The following is a 14119-nucleotide window of genomic DNA, read 5'->3' on the forward strand; positions in this document are numbered from 1 at the left end:
TGTGCTGCAAGAACTGCCATTCAGGTGGAAACTAGAGACACCTAGTGGCTAAACTCACACTGTGCAGCTATGACAGAAGGGCAACGTTTTCTTTTGTTCCTCAGAACCACTACGCCTGAACAGTTTTATAAACCAGATCTGATGGTCCACCTGTTCTCATTGATAATATAAAGGTTACTCTAGGCAGTTGTAGTTGAGGAATACATGTTCTAATACCACTAGACTTACTTATAAATCAGGTATTCAGGGCTTCTTTGTGGACTTTTGGCCTTTGACCTGTCTGACTCTTCAGATGGGCCTGTGAGCTGGAGCAACAGATGGGGGCCAGAGCGAGAAGATGCAGGAGCCACACAGGAATGCCAGGAGCATGATTACAGAACAGATATTAGTAGTTGAGAGAGGTTAGAGGTTAGACCTACATTTCATTCATATTGCTGGTTTATACTGAACTCACATTATTAAACTGGATTAACTTTTTTGTTTTTCAAAAAGACAATAAATAAAAAATAAATTACAAAAAATTACAAAAATTAAATAAATAAAGGCTTCGTTATTGGAGAAGAAGAGACATTTTAGGACAATTCTTGAAAATTGTCTCTGGCAGAGTTCCCATGACTACGGGCTGTGAACATAATGCTGTCACTCCTGCATTTTAAGATTTGTGGTCGTGACTTCACACCATGTTTATTGGAATGACTCCCAAAAATAGAGGTCCTATTGCAGTTCATAGGAACGTGGTCCCTTGTTTTACATTACATTACCTTATGTACAACCAGGTAATGGTGGTACTGCTGCTATTTAAGGCAATGGAATGGAGGTAGTGATAAACATTACAGAGGCTCACAAAAGAGCATCGAGTCTGTCTGCAAACAACAAAGAAGTGATCGTTCACCACCCAGCCTCAGTGAACACTATATAAATACTGTTTGTGTGGACAGCGTCCTGCAGACCAGTGTGTGATTACGTTATTATTGCAAACATGAAGTCTTCGCGTCATCACGGGTTCAGAGCTGGAACACAACCAGCCTGTTGGTGAACCGTGCTGGGGTGAAGCCGGACCTGAGCCCCGCCGTGACTCACAGCCTCGGCCTGGGGTCAGACCGCTGCTCTCCGGCTCACAGCGTGATGTCAGCGGCGGTGACTGTTGGGTCTGACTGGGTGGGGGCGATGGCGTCATTTGGTGCCCTGGTGTAGCCTCTGCTTCAGCGGTAAAGGGGAGACGGATCTCCGGCCGTGGTGACCGTGGCTCCCTTGGCCAGGACCGAGCAGCGCCCTGCCGGACACTTGACGCCGGGAAACATGGAGGCTGTGACGGTGGAGCTGCGGGCCGGCTCCCGGGTACCGGTCACTATCGATCACATCGTTAACGACACGCTGGTGGTGACGCTGATCTGCCGGGACAGGAGCTACACGGGGATCTTACTGGACTGCAACAAAAAGTGAGTCGTGTGTTTATTTTATTAATAATGTGACATCTGACACACCGGCTAATCTCAGCTAACGGCTAATCTACATGTGATGCTAGCGGCTCACAGCTAGCTGCGGCTAGCAGGCCTCCATAGAAAAGACTGGAGCAAAGCTAGCTGCTAGCTGCTAGCTGGGTCCTGAATGGCGAACTGAGTCTAAATAGACCCCTGACGTGATGGTCTAATGTGTTCATTACGATGGTGAAACATGTGTGTATGAGAGTTGTGACCTTGTCTACATCATCAGTGAATGTTCACTAGTGAATAATGGCTGCTGGCTGTGGGTCCAGCTGTAGCTTATTGTTAGCCGACAAACAGAACAACCAGAAGGCCTGAAGCCGGAGGACAGGCCGCTGAGCGGGGTTAGTGCTACCAGGATTACTACCATTACTACTATTATTGGATTGACACACCAACAGATACCACTGACACACTTGTCACCAAAGACATTTACAGTTGCTGTTTGTGAAATTCTTATTTCATAAGCAGTGACTTTCTGATTATCAAACAATGGGAAATGGCAGCACAGCTACTAATGTGGATCCATCTGATGCTTTGTTTGAACCCATTACCTCTCTAACAGCTGTGGGATCAATATTGCTGATATTTGATTTTCTATTGCAAATACTTACTGCAATGTAATTTGACATATATGTGTGTCATGTCTTCTCCTCAATGTCACATGTGTGAACAGGTCTCATGCCTTTTGCTCTCCATTCTCTTCAAATTAAAAACAAATGGCTATAGACAAATAGAATCGTACTTCTCTTTTGATAGTGTTTTGCATGAGAGCTCACACTGTCCTGAATATAGTTGACCAGTGTGAAAAAGCAGGCCTTGAAAAGAATCTTAGTAGGCCTGTACCTCATCTCTTACCACTGACAACCTTTGACTTGTTCCTGTTCAGCTCATGAAAATGTATATCCTGCTATTGTAAAGCATTGTCAAGGTTTATCTTTGAGCATCTGTGCCCGTCTTGTTACAGTGTACACACCATGAAATGGTAAATGCACAGTTCATCCGTGTACTTTTATACTCATAAACTAACAGTTCCTGTTATCTTGTCTGCTTTAAGGAAAGAAGAGAAGGTGCGAGGTTTCAGCAGCACCAAGAGACTATAATTTGGAGGTGCTTGCCAGTTACCTCACTAGGGACCCCAAATGTACGCTAATTAATAATCACACATGGCATAAACCCTGAGTAAAGCCGGATGCAAAAACAAACTGAAATCTCCTGGCTCCTTTCCCACATCTTTGAATCCCGGGTGGTTTTTCTTCAGTCAGGTTTTGGGAGGGGATTTCCTGTGGTCCTTTTGTCTGCTGTCAGAGACTAAAGTCACACTGCTGTGTTACTGCTGCCTGCCAGGACCTCTCAGAGACACGACTAGCTGGGCCTTCTTTGACATTTGCTGACTCAAGAGTGTAAAAACGAATGGATTAGAAATTACTGAAAGGCAGTCCGTAGCCCCATCAGAGCTGTTCATGCTTTATTCCCACTGGTGGTCTGTAGAAACGCAATGAAGACAGAATTTAGGTCAGTCTTCTACATTCTGTCAAAATTTGAGGTAGACAACAGGATGGATATACGGCAGTTTGATATCTTTTACCTGCAGCCCCAACCAGAAGACCGACAGTAGCTAACGGTCAGTAGCTAACGGTCAGTAGCTAACGGTCAGTAGCCTACGGTCAGTAGCTAACGGTCAGTAGCTAACGGTCAGTAGCTAACGGTCAGTAGCTAACGGTCAGTAGCTAACGGTCAGTAGCCGACAGTCAGTAGCCTACAGTCAGTAGCCGACAGACAGTAGCCGACAGACAGTAGCCTACAGTCAGTAGCCGACAGACAGTAGCCGACAGACAGTAGCTAACAGTCAGTAGCTAACAGTCAGTAGCTGACAGTTGTTAACGGTCAGTAGCTAACTGTCAGTAGCTGACAGTCAGTAGCGAACAGTCAGTAGATTTGAAGGATCATCAGCTTTGTAACAGAAAGTAAATCGCTAAAATATTAGATCAAATGCTGCGTGATGCTGAAGCTAAAATTCAAGCAAGACTCCATTGCTGCTGTGCTGCTGTACATGTCTTGTTTTACACGTGTGTAAAATGCTAGCACACCAGTTAAGTCACACGGGAGCAGTGCTGTTCCAGCTGATGCTGTACTCACTGTAACCAGAGAAAAGGCCTTGTAGGGGTTTAGCTGCAGTGTTGCTGAACGATCTCCTTTTACAGAAACGTAAGGATACTGAGACAACTGGATTGTCGGGGTATAAGAGTTGTAGCTATTGTGGGATTCTCAGTATTTGACGGGTATCATTAATGTTTGCCTATTACGGGTGTTACTAAGACAATGACAGACTCTACATCGCTCCATTACTTGATTTCATGTCAAACAGGGCAATGGGACACACTGACACACAATCGGCAGAGAGAAGACAAGTATCACTGATCAGCACCAGACAATTTTAAAGATCCCATATTCTGCTTTTTTAAATTCATGTCATTCAGCTACCAGATGTCCAACTCCACTGTGTTTGAAATGTCTTGCCCCAAAACGATCCTTGGTCCTCAATAGCTTTTGATTGAACATAGTTCTAATCTGTTGAGTCGATCCACTGAAAGTTAAGAAAGTTTCAAGAACTGTCTTAACGTCCAGTGGATCGACTCAATAGCTTTTGGATAACCATGACCTGGATGACTGAGAACCTACACAGACATACAGTAGTTCTCATCTATTTTGATTGGGATGACTCCTTTGAAGTGCCATTATTGATCTTCCTCTGTCAACAACTGCCCCCCCTCCAGCTGTGGTTCACATGTGCCACGTGCACACACGCAGACACCATCTGCTCACACTTACCAGTAGTCCAGGGGTTTTAAACTTTCAGTAACTTTGTTACTATGTATTTCCCTCTTATCTTTTTCGCTCTTGTTTTTTATGATATAACTATTGATTATTCTGGAGTAATCATGGAGCTACTTTCTAATTCAGGCAGGGTCAGGATACGTCAGTCACTCCTGTTAAATCAAGACGGGTGCTGTTATGAAACGACTCGTTTGTATGCCATCTAGCCAAATTTTAAATTTTTATATAGATACAGGAAGCATTTGTTTTCCAGATTCTAGGGGGAGTATAACTTGTGGTGAGTGTTCTTTTCACTTTAAACTTAGTTGCAACATTAAAGTATTTGATGTGTGGTGATCTGGTGATAAAAACAGCATTGTGCTGCTATTTCTGTGAAGGGAAGTGTTACATAAAAAAGTAAGAAATTCATGTCATGTAAGAAGAAAATTTATTCGAGTTTGCTTGCATGTAATTTAATGAAACAATGTACAGAAGCTCAGAATGAGAATTATTAATGTCTTTTTGACTATTTTTTGTTTCTGTTCTTTTGTCTATTTTAGAAGTGGACTGTTCTGTCTACCGGATTTTACGGCAAAACCCGGAGACTGCCTGATATCTAAACCAGCTTGTGAAATTTCTGAAGTTCTGAGTAAGGAACCAGTTTCCAAATCTCCTAACCAGGCTACACAAAGACCAAAGGATGAAAACAGTCTCCCTGAGAGCAACTCACCTACAGCACCCATTCCCCCCAACCTGCCCCCACCAGTGCCTGCTGCTCAGTCTTCTTATCCTCCTTATTTTGAAGGAGCCCCCTTCCCTCAGCCTTTATGGGTACGCCACAGTTATAACCAATGGGTACCCCAACCCCCTCCACGACCAATTAAGAGAAAGAAGAGACGAACTCGAGAGCCTGGGCGCATGACTATGAGTACTATCCGTCTACGGCCGAGGCAGGTACTATGTGAAAAGTGCAAGAACACTCTGAATAGTGATGAGGACAGCAAAGATGGTATGAGCAACAGTAAGATTTCTACTACAAAGGAAAATTCACTTCAGAGTGATGGTGATGCTGATGACAAGGGTATCTCCTCTAAGCTATCTAGAAAAGAGGATGTTGTAACCAAGGACACTAAAAGACGTGAAAATGGCACCAGTAGTCTTGATGGCAAGCGCCTCAGAAAAGATAAAAGAGGGGAAGATGAAGCGGAGAAGTACCCATTAGGTGATGTTGTACCCCATAGTCCTGTCATAAAGATCTCTTATAGTACTCCACAGGGTAAGGGGGAGGTCATGAAGATACCTTCAAGAGTTCATGGTTCAGTCAAGCCATTCTGCCCCAAACAACTGTTGCAGAATGGTGTGGGAGAGAATTCCAAGACGCCTTCTTATTCTACCAATGTGCAACGGCACATTCTAGACGCCACACGGTCTGGCCTCACTGTGTCCATTCCAAAACTTAAATTAACCAGACCTTTTACCACCATTAGTCAGGATTTGCCTTCTCCCAAAATCCGCTTGAAACCCCCTCAGGCGGAGGAAGAGGACAGGGTGGTTGAGTATGAGGAAGAACTTGTAGGAGGTACAAGGAGACGAAGCCCCAGAGTCCCTGGATCGTGTCACCCCCACTTGGAAGACTCAGGGGAAGGTAAAAACTCTTTGGAGCTGTGGCCAGGGAGCTCAAGAGAAGAGGTGGAACGCAGCCACAGTGACCTCACCCTTCTTATCAACTTTCGTAAGCGTAAAGCAGATTCCTCTAGCCTGTCAGTCTGCAGCAGTGATAGTCTAGATGAGTCCAAGTCCTCCAGCTCTGATGGCAACTCCCCTGAGCTTTGTGATCTGGCCCCAGGTGAAGACCTGTCAGTGACCTCATCATCTGTACCCTCACGGGAAGACCGAAAAACAGTGCCACCACTTACAGTGCGACTTCACACTCGCAGCATGACAAAGTGTGTAACAGAAGAGGGTTACGCTGTGGCAGTGGGTGACATTGTGTGGGGGAAGATTCACGGCTTCCCCTGGTGGCCAGCACGTGTTCTCGACATCACCGGGGCGAGTCAACAGGAGGTGACCAGTTGTGAAGCACAGTGGCCCCAGGCAAAAGTAGCTTGGTTTGGTTCACCCACCACCTCTCAACTGTCCGTTGCCAAACTTTCACCCTTCAGAGAACTCTTCAGATCCCGCTTCAACCGCAAGAAGAAAGGGATGTACAGGAGAGCCATACTGGAGGCAGCCAAGGCTGAGGGCTACGTCGGCCCAGAGATTACATCACTGCTTTCTCACTGTGAAACATAGGTTGGTTCACAGCAATTCTATGAAGCTGTTTAACATCTATTATTTTAGAAAAATACTGCTTTATCCGAACTCAGTGAAGAAATTATTCATTGACAGGGTAATGTTTTAAAGTTTTATTCATGTTTAATTTAGTCACTTATTGATTTCCTTCCTCATTTTCAGACTGTACTAAAACTTAGTGACAGAGAGACCAAATGAAAATGATTGGCATGTGAAAAATGTATAAATGTTAGTGTCAGTTTCCTTTTATTGTGAAGTGCCCAGCCCACGGCCATGTAATAATGTCAGGTGGAAGAGTTATGTTCATCAAAATTTGAGGAGTAAACCTTTTGTGTTCCTGGACATTCGTAGAGCATTTACTTCATGGAAATGGGAGAAAATCTAGTGCTCCATTATATTTTTGTTGAGTAGGTTAACACTCATGAGTTCTCAATGTCTTTTTTTTCCGATGAGGTTCATTTTTACCACTATTGGGGTACTTATGGTAATATTAGTAGTTAAGGTTGAATCTTTCTGCATTTGGTGATTTGGGGTAAATTAAAAGATGACTCTTTGGGTTGACATGTAGCAGTGATACACAGTAATCCCTCTCTTATTTGCGCTTCAAGACGTCTGGCTTCACTACATCGCAGATTTTTAGTAGGTAGTCATGTGATACTGTATGTGCTATTGGCTGACAGCATCTGTGTGTGCGCTGCGTTCCAAGACTCGGGTTCCTTTTGCAACTTTTAATTAATACAAAAGTGTTTTAAACAGTATAAGAGTGGGGAAAAGGGTAATACAGATATAAGCTGGTAATCAGTGACGTGCAGTGAGGTTCACAGCGGTGAGGCACCGATGGTAAAGTCAGTTGTACGAGTCAAACAGAGTGTCGTATTTGGCAGTAAATTAGCAGCCTGACATTAAAAAATGGTTAAAAACATTTGGGACACATAGTACAGCAGCTGAGCCTCACTTCCGACTGGACTACCAATCAATCAAAGCAAGATTTAATCAATAAAAGAAGATGAAAGTCGGAGCTTAAATATGATTTCAGATCAGGAAATAAACCGCCCTGTTCAAACTGAGTGTTTCACTCGTTATGCATTTAACCAGTTTTTAATGTCAGGCTGCTAATTTAATGGCAAATACACCACTCTGTCTGGCTCGTAGGACTGACTTTAATGTCACCGCACGTCACTGACAGATAGGATGTGGTTTAATAACAGTATGGGGGGGAGGTTCATACATAATAAAATTAATATTTGATAGCTATATCGCGGAATTCCGTGTTTCGTGGGCAGTCCTGGAACGCATTAACCGCGAGTAACGAGGGACTACTGTAGTAAGTTATTGCTAACAGACTTCAAGATGTTGAGTTCCTTTGTGATTTGCCGTTCAGTAGGAATTCAGTAATCCTTTGCTTTTTCGCGCTTCAAGAGGTGCAGCCTCACTACACAGATATGTAAAATTATATATATGAAACTTACATCTCATTCTCGATGAGATGTAAATCAATCCTAGTCAGATTTTTATTTACTAATAAATTACTCGTCCAATTGGTCATTTATCTCTACAGTCATCACTGTCTGAAATGAGCTGCTGCCAACTTTATCTTTTGGACAGTGATAATTGAAAATCAGTAAACATAGAAAATAGATTTCTTCCATTTCCCAAGTAGAATATCTTAAAATTATTACGCTTTTGATATGTGCAGTGTTTTCATAGTTACATTTTCTTGGATGTTTCTAACAATCATCAAATCCCCAAAAATCCAAATTTGCGTTAATGGTAACAGCAAGAATAATTGGGCTACCTGTCTTCCAGGAGGGACGCAGTGAAGAATGAGGCTGGTGAATTCAACCAGATGTGAATATTACTTAATTGCATTACCTGTTCTATTAATACTCTTTGCTGAGTTCAGATCTGTAGTCGTGGTTGTAAATCAGTGTAGACAATAATTCCTTGACTCCATGCTATTTGCATTTGTTTCAGGTGAGAGACTGCTTGCAGTCGAAGCTGCTGGGCTTCTTTGTTTTAATATCGGGTTTAATGAATGTATTTAATGGCCTCAGGTGTCGGAAGTGAGAGTTTCTTGTGCTCTAGATGCTCACTACTGAGTTCTGGTTTAAACTACAGTGGCCCTCAGTGGAGTACATTCCTCTGCCATAGCCGAACAAGACCATCTGTTAAGCTCTCATAAAAATAAATATGGGGTTAGTTGGAGACAAATAATGTCTCTGTGATGTGACCACAACAATAGCAATGAAGCACATCTTAGTCCTAACAACGTACAGTAAATCCATTAAACAATAATGTAACACAAAAAATTAATTCAACAGGTCCTGATAATCCCCCACCATAGTGATCAAATATTATAGAAACAAGTGATTATGTAGCTATTTGAGAATTTTGTTGATTTAATTTTTTTTTTCCCCCTGTGGACCGACCCCCCACAGGGCAGACTGATGGGGTCTGGTGTGCTACCATATGGGTGGCAGTGACGACAGGGGGTCCCGATGGACCAGACCCGGGCGGCAAAAGCTGGTTTTGGGGATGTGGAATGTCACCTCACTAGCGGGGAAGGAGCCGGAGCTTGTTTTGGAGGTGGAGCATTACCAGTTGGATCTGGGGGGGCTTACCTCCACGCACAGCCTCGGTTCTGGATCCAAACTCCTGGATAGGGGTTGGACCTTGTTTTACTCCGGAGTTGCGTCGGGCGTGAGGCGCAGGGCGGGTGTGGGGATACTCACAAGCCCCCGGCTGAGTGCCGCTGTGTTGGAGTTTACCCTGGTGAATGAGAGGGTCGCTTCCCTACGCCTTAAGGCTGGGGGGGGGGGGGGGGGACTCTGACTGTTATTTGTGCATACACACCAAATATCAGTTCAGAGTATTCGGCCTTCTTGGGGTCCCTAAATGGGGTCCTTGAAGGGATCCCTGCAGGGGACTCCATTGTTCTCCTGGGGGACTTCAATGCACACGTCGGCAATGATGGAGACACCTGGAGGGGCGTGATTGGGAGGAATGTTTTCCATGATCTAAACCCAAGCGGTGTTATGTTGTTGGACTTCTGTGCTAGTCACGGATTGTTCATAACTAACACCATGTTCGAACACAAGGATGCTCATAAGTGTACCTGGTACCAGAGCACCCTGGGTCGGAGGTCAATGATTGATCTTGTGATCGTATCATCTGACCTTCGACCGTGTGTTTTGGACATCGGGGGATAGTGCCTTGCTCAAGGACACCTCAGCAGTGCTTGGGAGTTGTGCTGATACCTTCCACTGTCAGCCCACCCTCTGGGTGTTTTTGGGCGGGAGTGGAATTGAACCTCCGATCTTGGAACATTAGACGACCTGCTCTACTACTGGGACACTGCCGTTTATCACCAATTCTGTTCCTGGTTTCAAGACAGGATATGGAGGCATAGTCGTGGTGAGGACGGGTTACAGTTTGGTGGCCTGAGGATTGCATCGCTGCTTTTTGCAGATGATGTGGTCCTGTTTGCGTCATCAGCCTGTGACCTGCAGCACCCACTGGTCCTGTTTGCAGCCGAGTGTGAAGTGGCGGGGATGAGGATCAGCACCTCCAAATCTGAGGCCATGGTCCTCAGCAGGAAACCGGTGGAATGCCTTCTCCGAGTGGGAATGAGGTCCTTCCACAAGTGAAGGAGTTTAAGTATCTTGGGGTCTTGTCATGAGTGAGGGAACGATGGAGCGTGAGATTGGACGGAGAATTGGGGCAGCAGGAGCGGTATTGAAGTCGCTTTACCGCCCTGTTGTCACAAAGAGGGAGCTAAGCTGAGAGACAAAGCTCTCCATCTACCGTTCAATCTTCGTTCCTACCCTCACCTATGGTCATGAGCGATGGGTCATGACCCAAAGAATGAGATCACAGATACAAGCGGCTGAAATGGTCTTTCTAAGGCGGATAGCTGGTGTCTCCCTTAGAGATAGGGTAGAAACACTGCTGTTCACGAGGGGCTCAGAGTAGAGCCGCTGCTCATTCGCGTGGAAAGGAGTCAGTTGAGGTGGTTTGGGCATCTGGTGCGGATGCCTCCGGGACGCCTCCCTAGGGAGGTGTTTCTGGCACGTCCAGCTGGGAGGAGACCTTGGGGCAGACCCAGGACCAGGTGGAGGGATTATATCTCAACACTGGCCTGGGAACGCCTTGGGATCCCCCAGTCAGAGCTGGTGGATGTGGGGGGAAAGGGAAGTTTGGGGCTCCCTGTTGAAGCTGCTGCCCCCACAACCTGACTAATGATAAGCAAATCAAGATAGATGGATGCATTTTTTAAATTTTTTAAAAATTTCTATCTCAATGTGATTGAAGCCTCATCCTGGGAGTGTCACATTTCATGCTCAGAAAAATGACTAAATATCAGAAAAACATGTCAAGACAAAAGAATTTAAATCATGATGATTAAGCTGATGATTCATTTCTAAAAATGTACAGCTGATATAGAACAATTTTCAGTGTACCAATGAGGTTATTGGCTGTTGGAACAGCTCATTACATTCTAAGACCGGTCAGTGAAGTTCACACCAGCAGCTCGCACAAACCTTTTCTCATTCCTGTCTCTAGAATTGTTCTGTGTCATGAATCTGTCGTGTCTCTTTCTGGCTGCTTTTCTCGTGCATTTTTACTGTGCAACTTGGCAGCAAGTCCTCGATACACTCAAAAGTTAAATATTGACTCAGAGCGATAGAAGAGGCTGACAGGCCGTTCCTAACCCTAGACTCTATGGGCTCAGTAGCCAAGAAGACGTGGCTCGCAGTTCTGAATCAACAACAAAGGGAATGAAGACAGACCTACATTCTGTTCGTTTAGCCACGCTCATGTTGGAAGCATTTTTTATTTCATACACAGTCATATCGAGGTTTTAGCAGACTGAAGTTCCTTTCATAATCATGACCACATGTTTCAGTGTGAAGAGGCACACATAGCCGTTATATGAGCTGCCTGTTTGATTATTGTCTTATCATTCCTTTGTGCTCTATCTGCATTGTCTCCTGTTCAGTGGCTGACGACCGACTACAGGACTGTTTTCTTAACTCTCTGTCATCAAGACCCAGGAGGGACGTGAGGTTACCATGGCTACTATTTATGTACCCCCCCCCCCCCTACACACACAAGGTGACCACCATGCTGGAGTGATGATGACTCTGAATGAGGGAGCAACAAAGGCCAGGCCTCTCGTGGCCTACAATGAACTGAACTATCACGTCTTTTTTTTATTTTCTAGATTTAATCATATTTTAATAAAGCCAAATAATTACACTACAAGGACTCACATGTATTTATAATCAGTAATTGATTACTATTATCAACTACAATATTGCAAAAGCTCCCAGTTTGCTGCTTTGTTATCGGACTGTCGCTGCTGAGAGGTTCACAGTGAGGTCCAACACGAGACATTTAACTGCTGTTTTAAAGTCTTACCCAGAATCCTCTTTGTTTTGAAAATGTGAACAGCGCCACCTGAGATAGTAGTGACTGTCCAGCTCTTCTAGTGACCAGTGCTCCATCCTCAAAGCCTTTGCCATGTTGGATTTATGGATGTATTTGTGCTGAACTCTTTCCTCTCCAGATTGATGTTGTTTCTTTTAATTGATTTTTGACTACATTTGTCTTCTCTCTTTTTCTCCAATCTACTATTTTATCTGAGAACCATCTTGACGTCACTTAAATTATTTAAAGTATCACGTTAAGAAAAAAGAAGCACTTTATCTGTACCTTGGTGGCCTGCTGTGAGCTCACTGTCTGAAACATTGCAGGAAACGGGCCTGGTGAGCAGCAGGAGCTCAGACGTCTCTTGGCCTTGGAGATACATGGTTTTTTTCCTTGTTTTTGATTCAACATTCTTTTCAGGCAGCAAACATGGGTCGTTTCAAACACTATATTTCTGCTGTTTCTCTCAGCCCATCTGCCACATACTATAACAATCTGTTTAACGTTTTTATGGTAGAATCCATGTGTCAGAGGGTGCTATGCATTATCACTTAAAGTTTTATGAGTAAGTATAAGAGAAACAGAATGTTGGTAAAACATGCTGGAATACTGTGAATTCAACTGCTGTGTGTGCTGATAAAAAGCTAGCAACTGCTTGGAACCTACAGTCATTATCTTTTTTATTCACAGATTATCCGTTAATCCCTCTATCCAGACCATTCTCTATGCCAATTTAAGACTGAACAAAACAATACGGTATCATGCTGGTCCAGTTTGTGAGATTAAATAGCATGTTGGTGTTCTGTTAGCTAGTATGACCTTTTACAAATACCTAGAGCAGTACTTTGTGGAAAGTGAACATGACAGCGACAACATTTACCCTCCGTGTCACATGGTGGTGGATGTCTTCCTCTGGACTGACAGTAGAGAAACTCCCGGACTTCATACCTTCGCCCTAATTTGAAGACATTTCCGTTTGTTTTCCAGCTTCTTTTAGGGAACTACTCATTGACACTACCTGCTCTTTAAATCTATTGGTTTCTAGTCAGACAGATTTTGCATCATCCAAAAAGTCACAGTCCCATCCTGTCCTGCCAGCACTGCTGTTTGTAAAGATGTTGATTCAGTACTGTTACCAACTCTTGTTGATTAAAAGATGGAACAAAAATGGTCATTCATTGGTGAGTTTATACAGAACAGTGAGGCGTGATCAGAGCCCACTTCGAACACGTAACAGGTGCTATGAGTCATCAGGAAAACACAACTGCACTGGTGACCTGTGGTCTTTGTGTTGAAAGGGAAGCACAGCCAGTTTGTATTAAACCAGAGGATTGCACAATTGTCCCTTCTTCCTCCCTGGGAACACAGATTTCAGCTGGAGGATGAAAACTACTACGTGTTGTCATGGAGAACGTCCATTAGAGGAGAAATGAATGCCCTCCTTCCATTGTGATAATCTGTAGTTTGACTGTTTGCTGATGATTCGTTAGTTTCCTAACAGCTTTGCACAAGGAGGCAGCGGAAGAGTTCAGATGTAATTTTGCGTAAGAGAGGAAATGATAAGCAGGAGTTCATCTACATCTATTATGCATTTCTGGCAGTTGTTTTTTTTAAATATACATGTACTGTAGATGAAATAAAATCTAAAGCAATAACTGCTGCTGTGAATTGATTAATTATCATAATGAGCCCTGATTGATTAATCTGATAACTTTTTTCAGTTAATATTTTGTTCTTTTTTACTATAACATGAATTGTTGAGGATATATACAATATATCAGTTATTTAAAGGGACTTGCACCAATTTTATATATGCTTTGTCATTTTTGTAGTGACTTAACACCCATTATAAGTACAGGTTACTCAGTTAACCTGCTCAATGTTGTAACTACATCAAAATGATACTGAGTTCACCGGACAATTTTTAAACTTGTTTTTCATTGGATCTACTTGTCAGAAAAGCAGTGAACACAGGGTCATGGGGAGTTAAAACCTATTGATGCATACATCAACATCAAAACAAAGATATCGCGGACACATCGGCCGAAGTGGGTTTTCTCAGCCGGGTAGCTGGCGTCTCCCTTGGAGATAAGGTG

The 14119-nt window shown here is 43.7% G+C and overlaps 1 protein-coding gene across 1 annotated transcript; it reads left to right on the forward strand.

Moving 5' to 3' along the window:
- Positions 1-1013: 1013 nt before the first annotated feature.
- On the forward strand, positions 1014-13678 carry pwwp2b (PWWP domain containing 2B). Its single transcript, XM_068328105.1, has 3 exons — positions 1014-1439; positions 4862-6593; positions 11593-13678. Exons 1-2 carry the CDS (start codon positions 1300-1302, stop codon positions 6591-6593), a joined length of 1872 nt encoding a protein of 623 aa, XP_068184206.1. The 5' UTR covers positions 1014-1299; the 3' UTR covers positions 11593-13678.
- The last annotated feature ends 441 nt before the right edge of the window (positions 13679-14119 follow it).

Source organism: Antennarius striatus, chromosome 11 (assembly GCF_040054535.1).
Source record: "Antennarius striatus isolate MH-2024 chromosome 11, ASM4005453v1, whole genome shotgun sequence".
NCBI lineage: Eukaryota > Metazoa > Chordata > Actinopteri > Lophiiformes > Antennariidae > Antennarius > Antennarius striatus.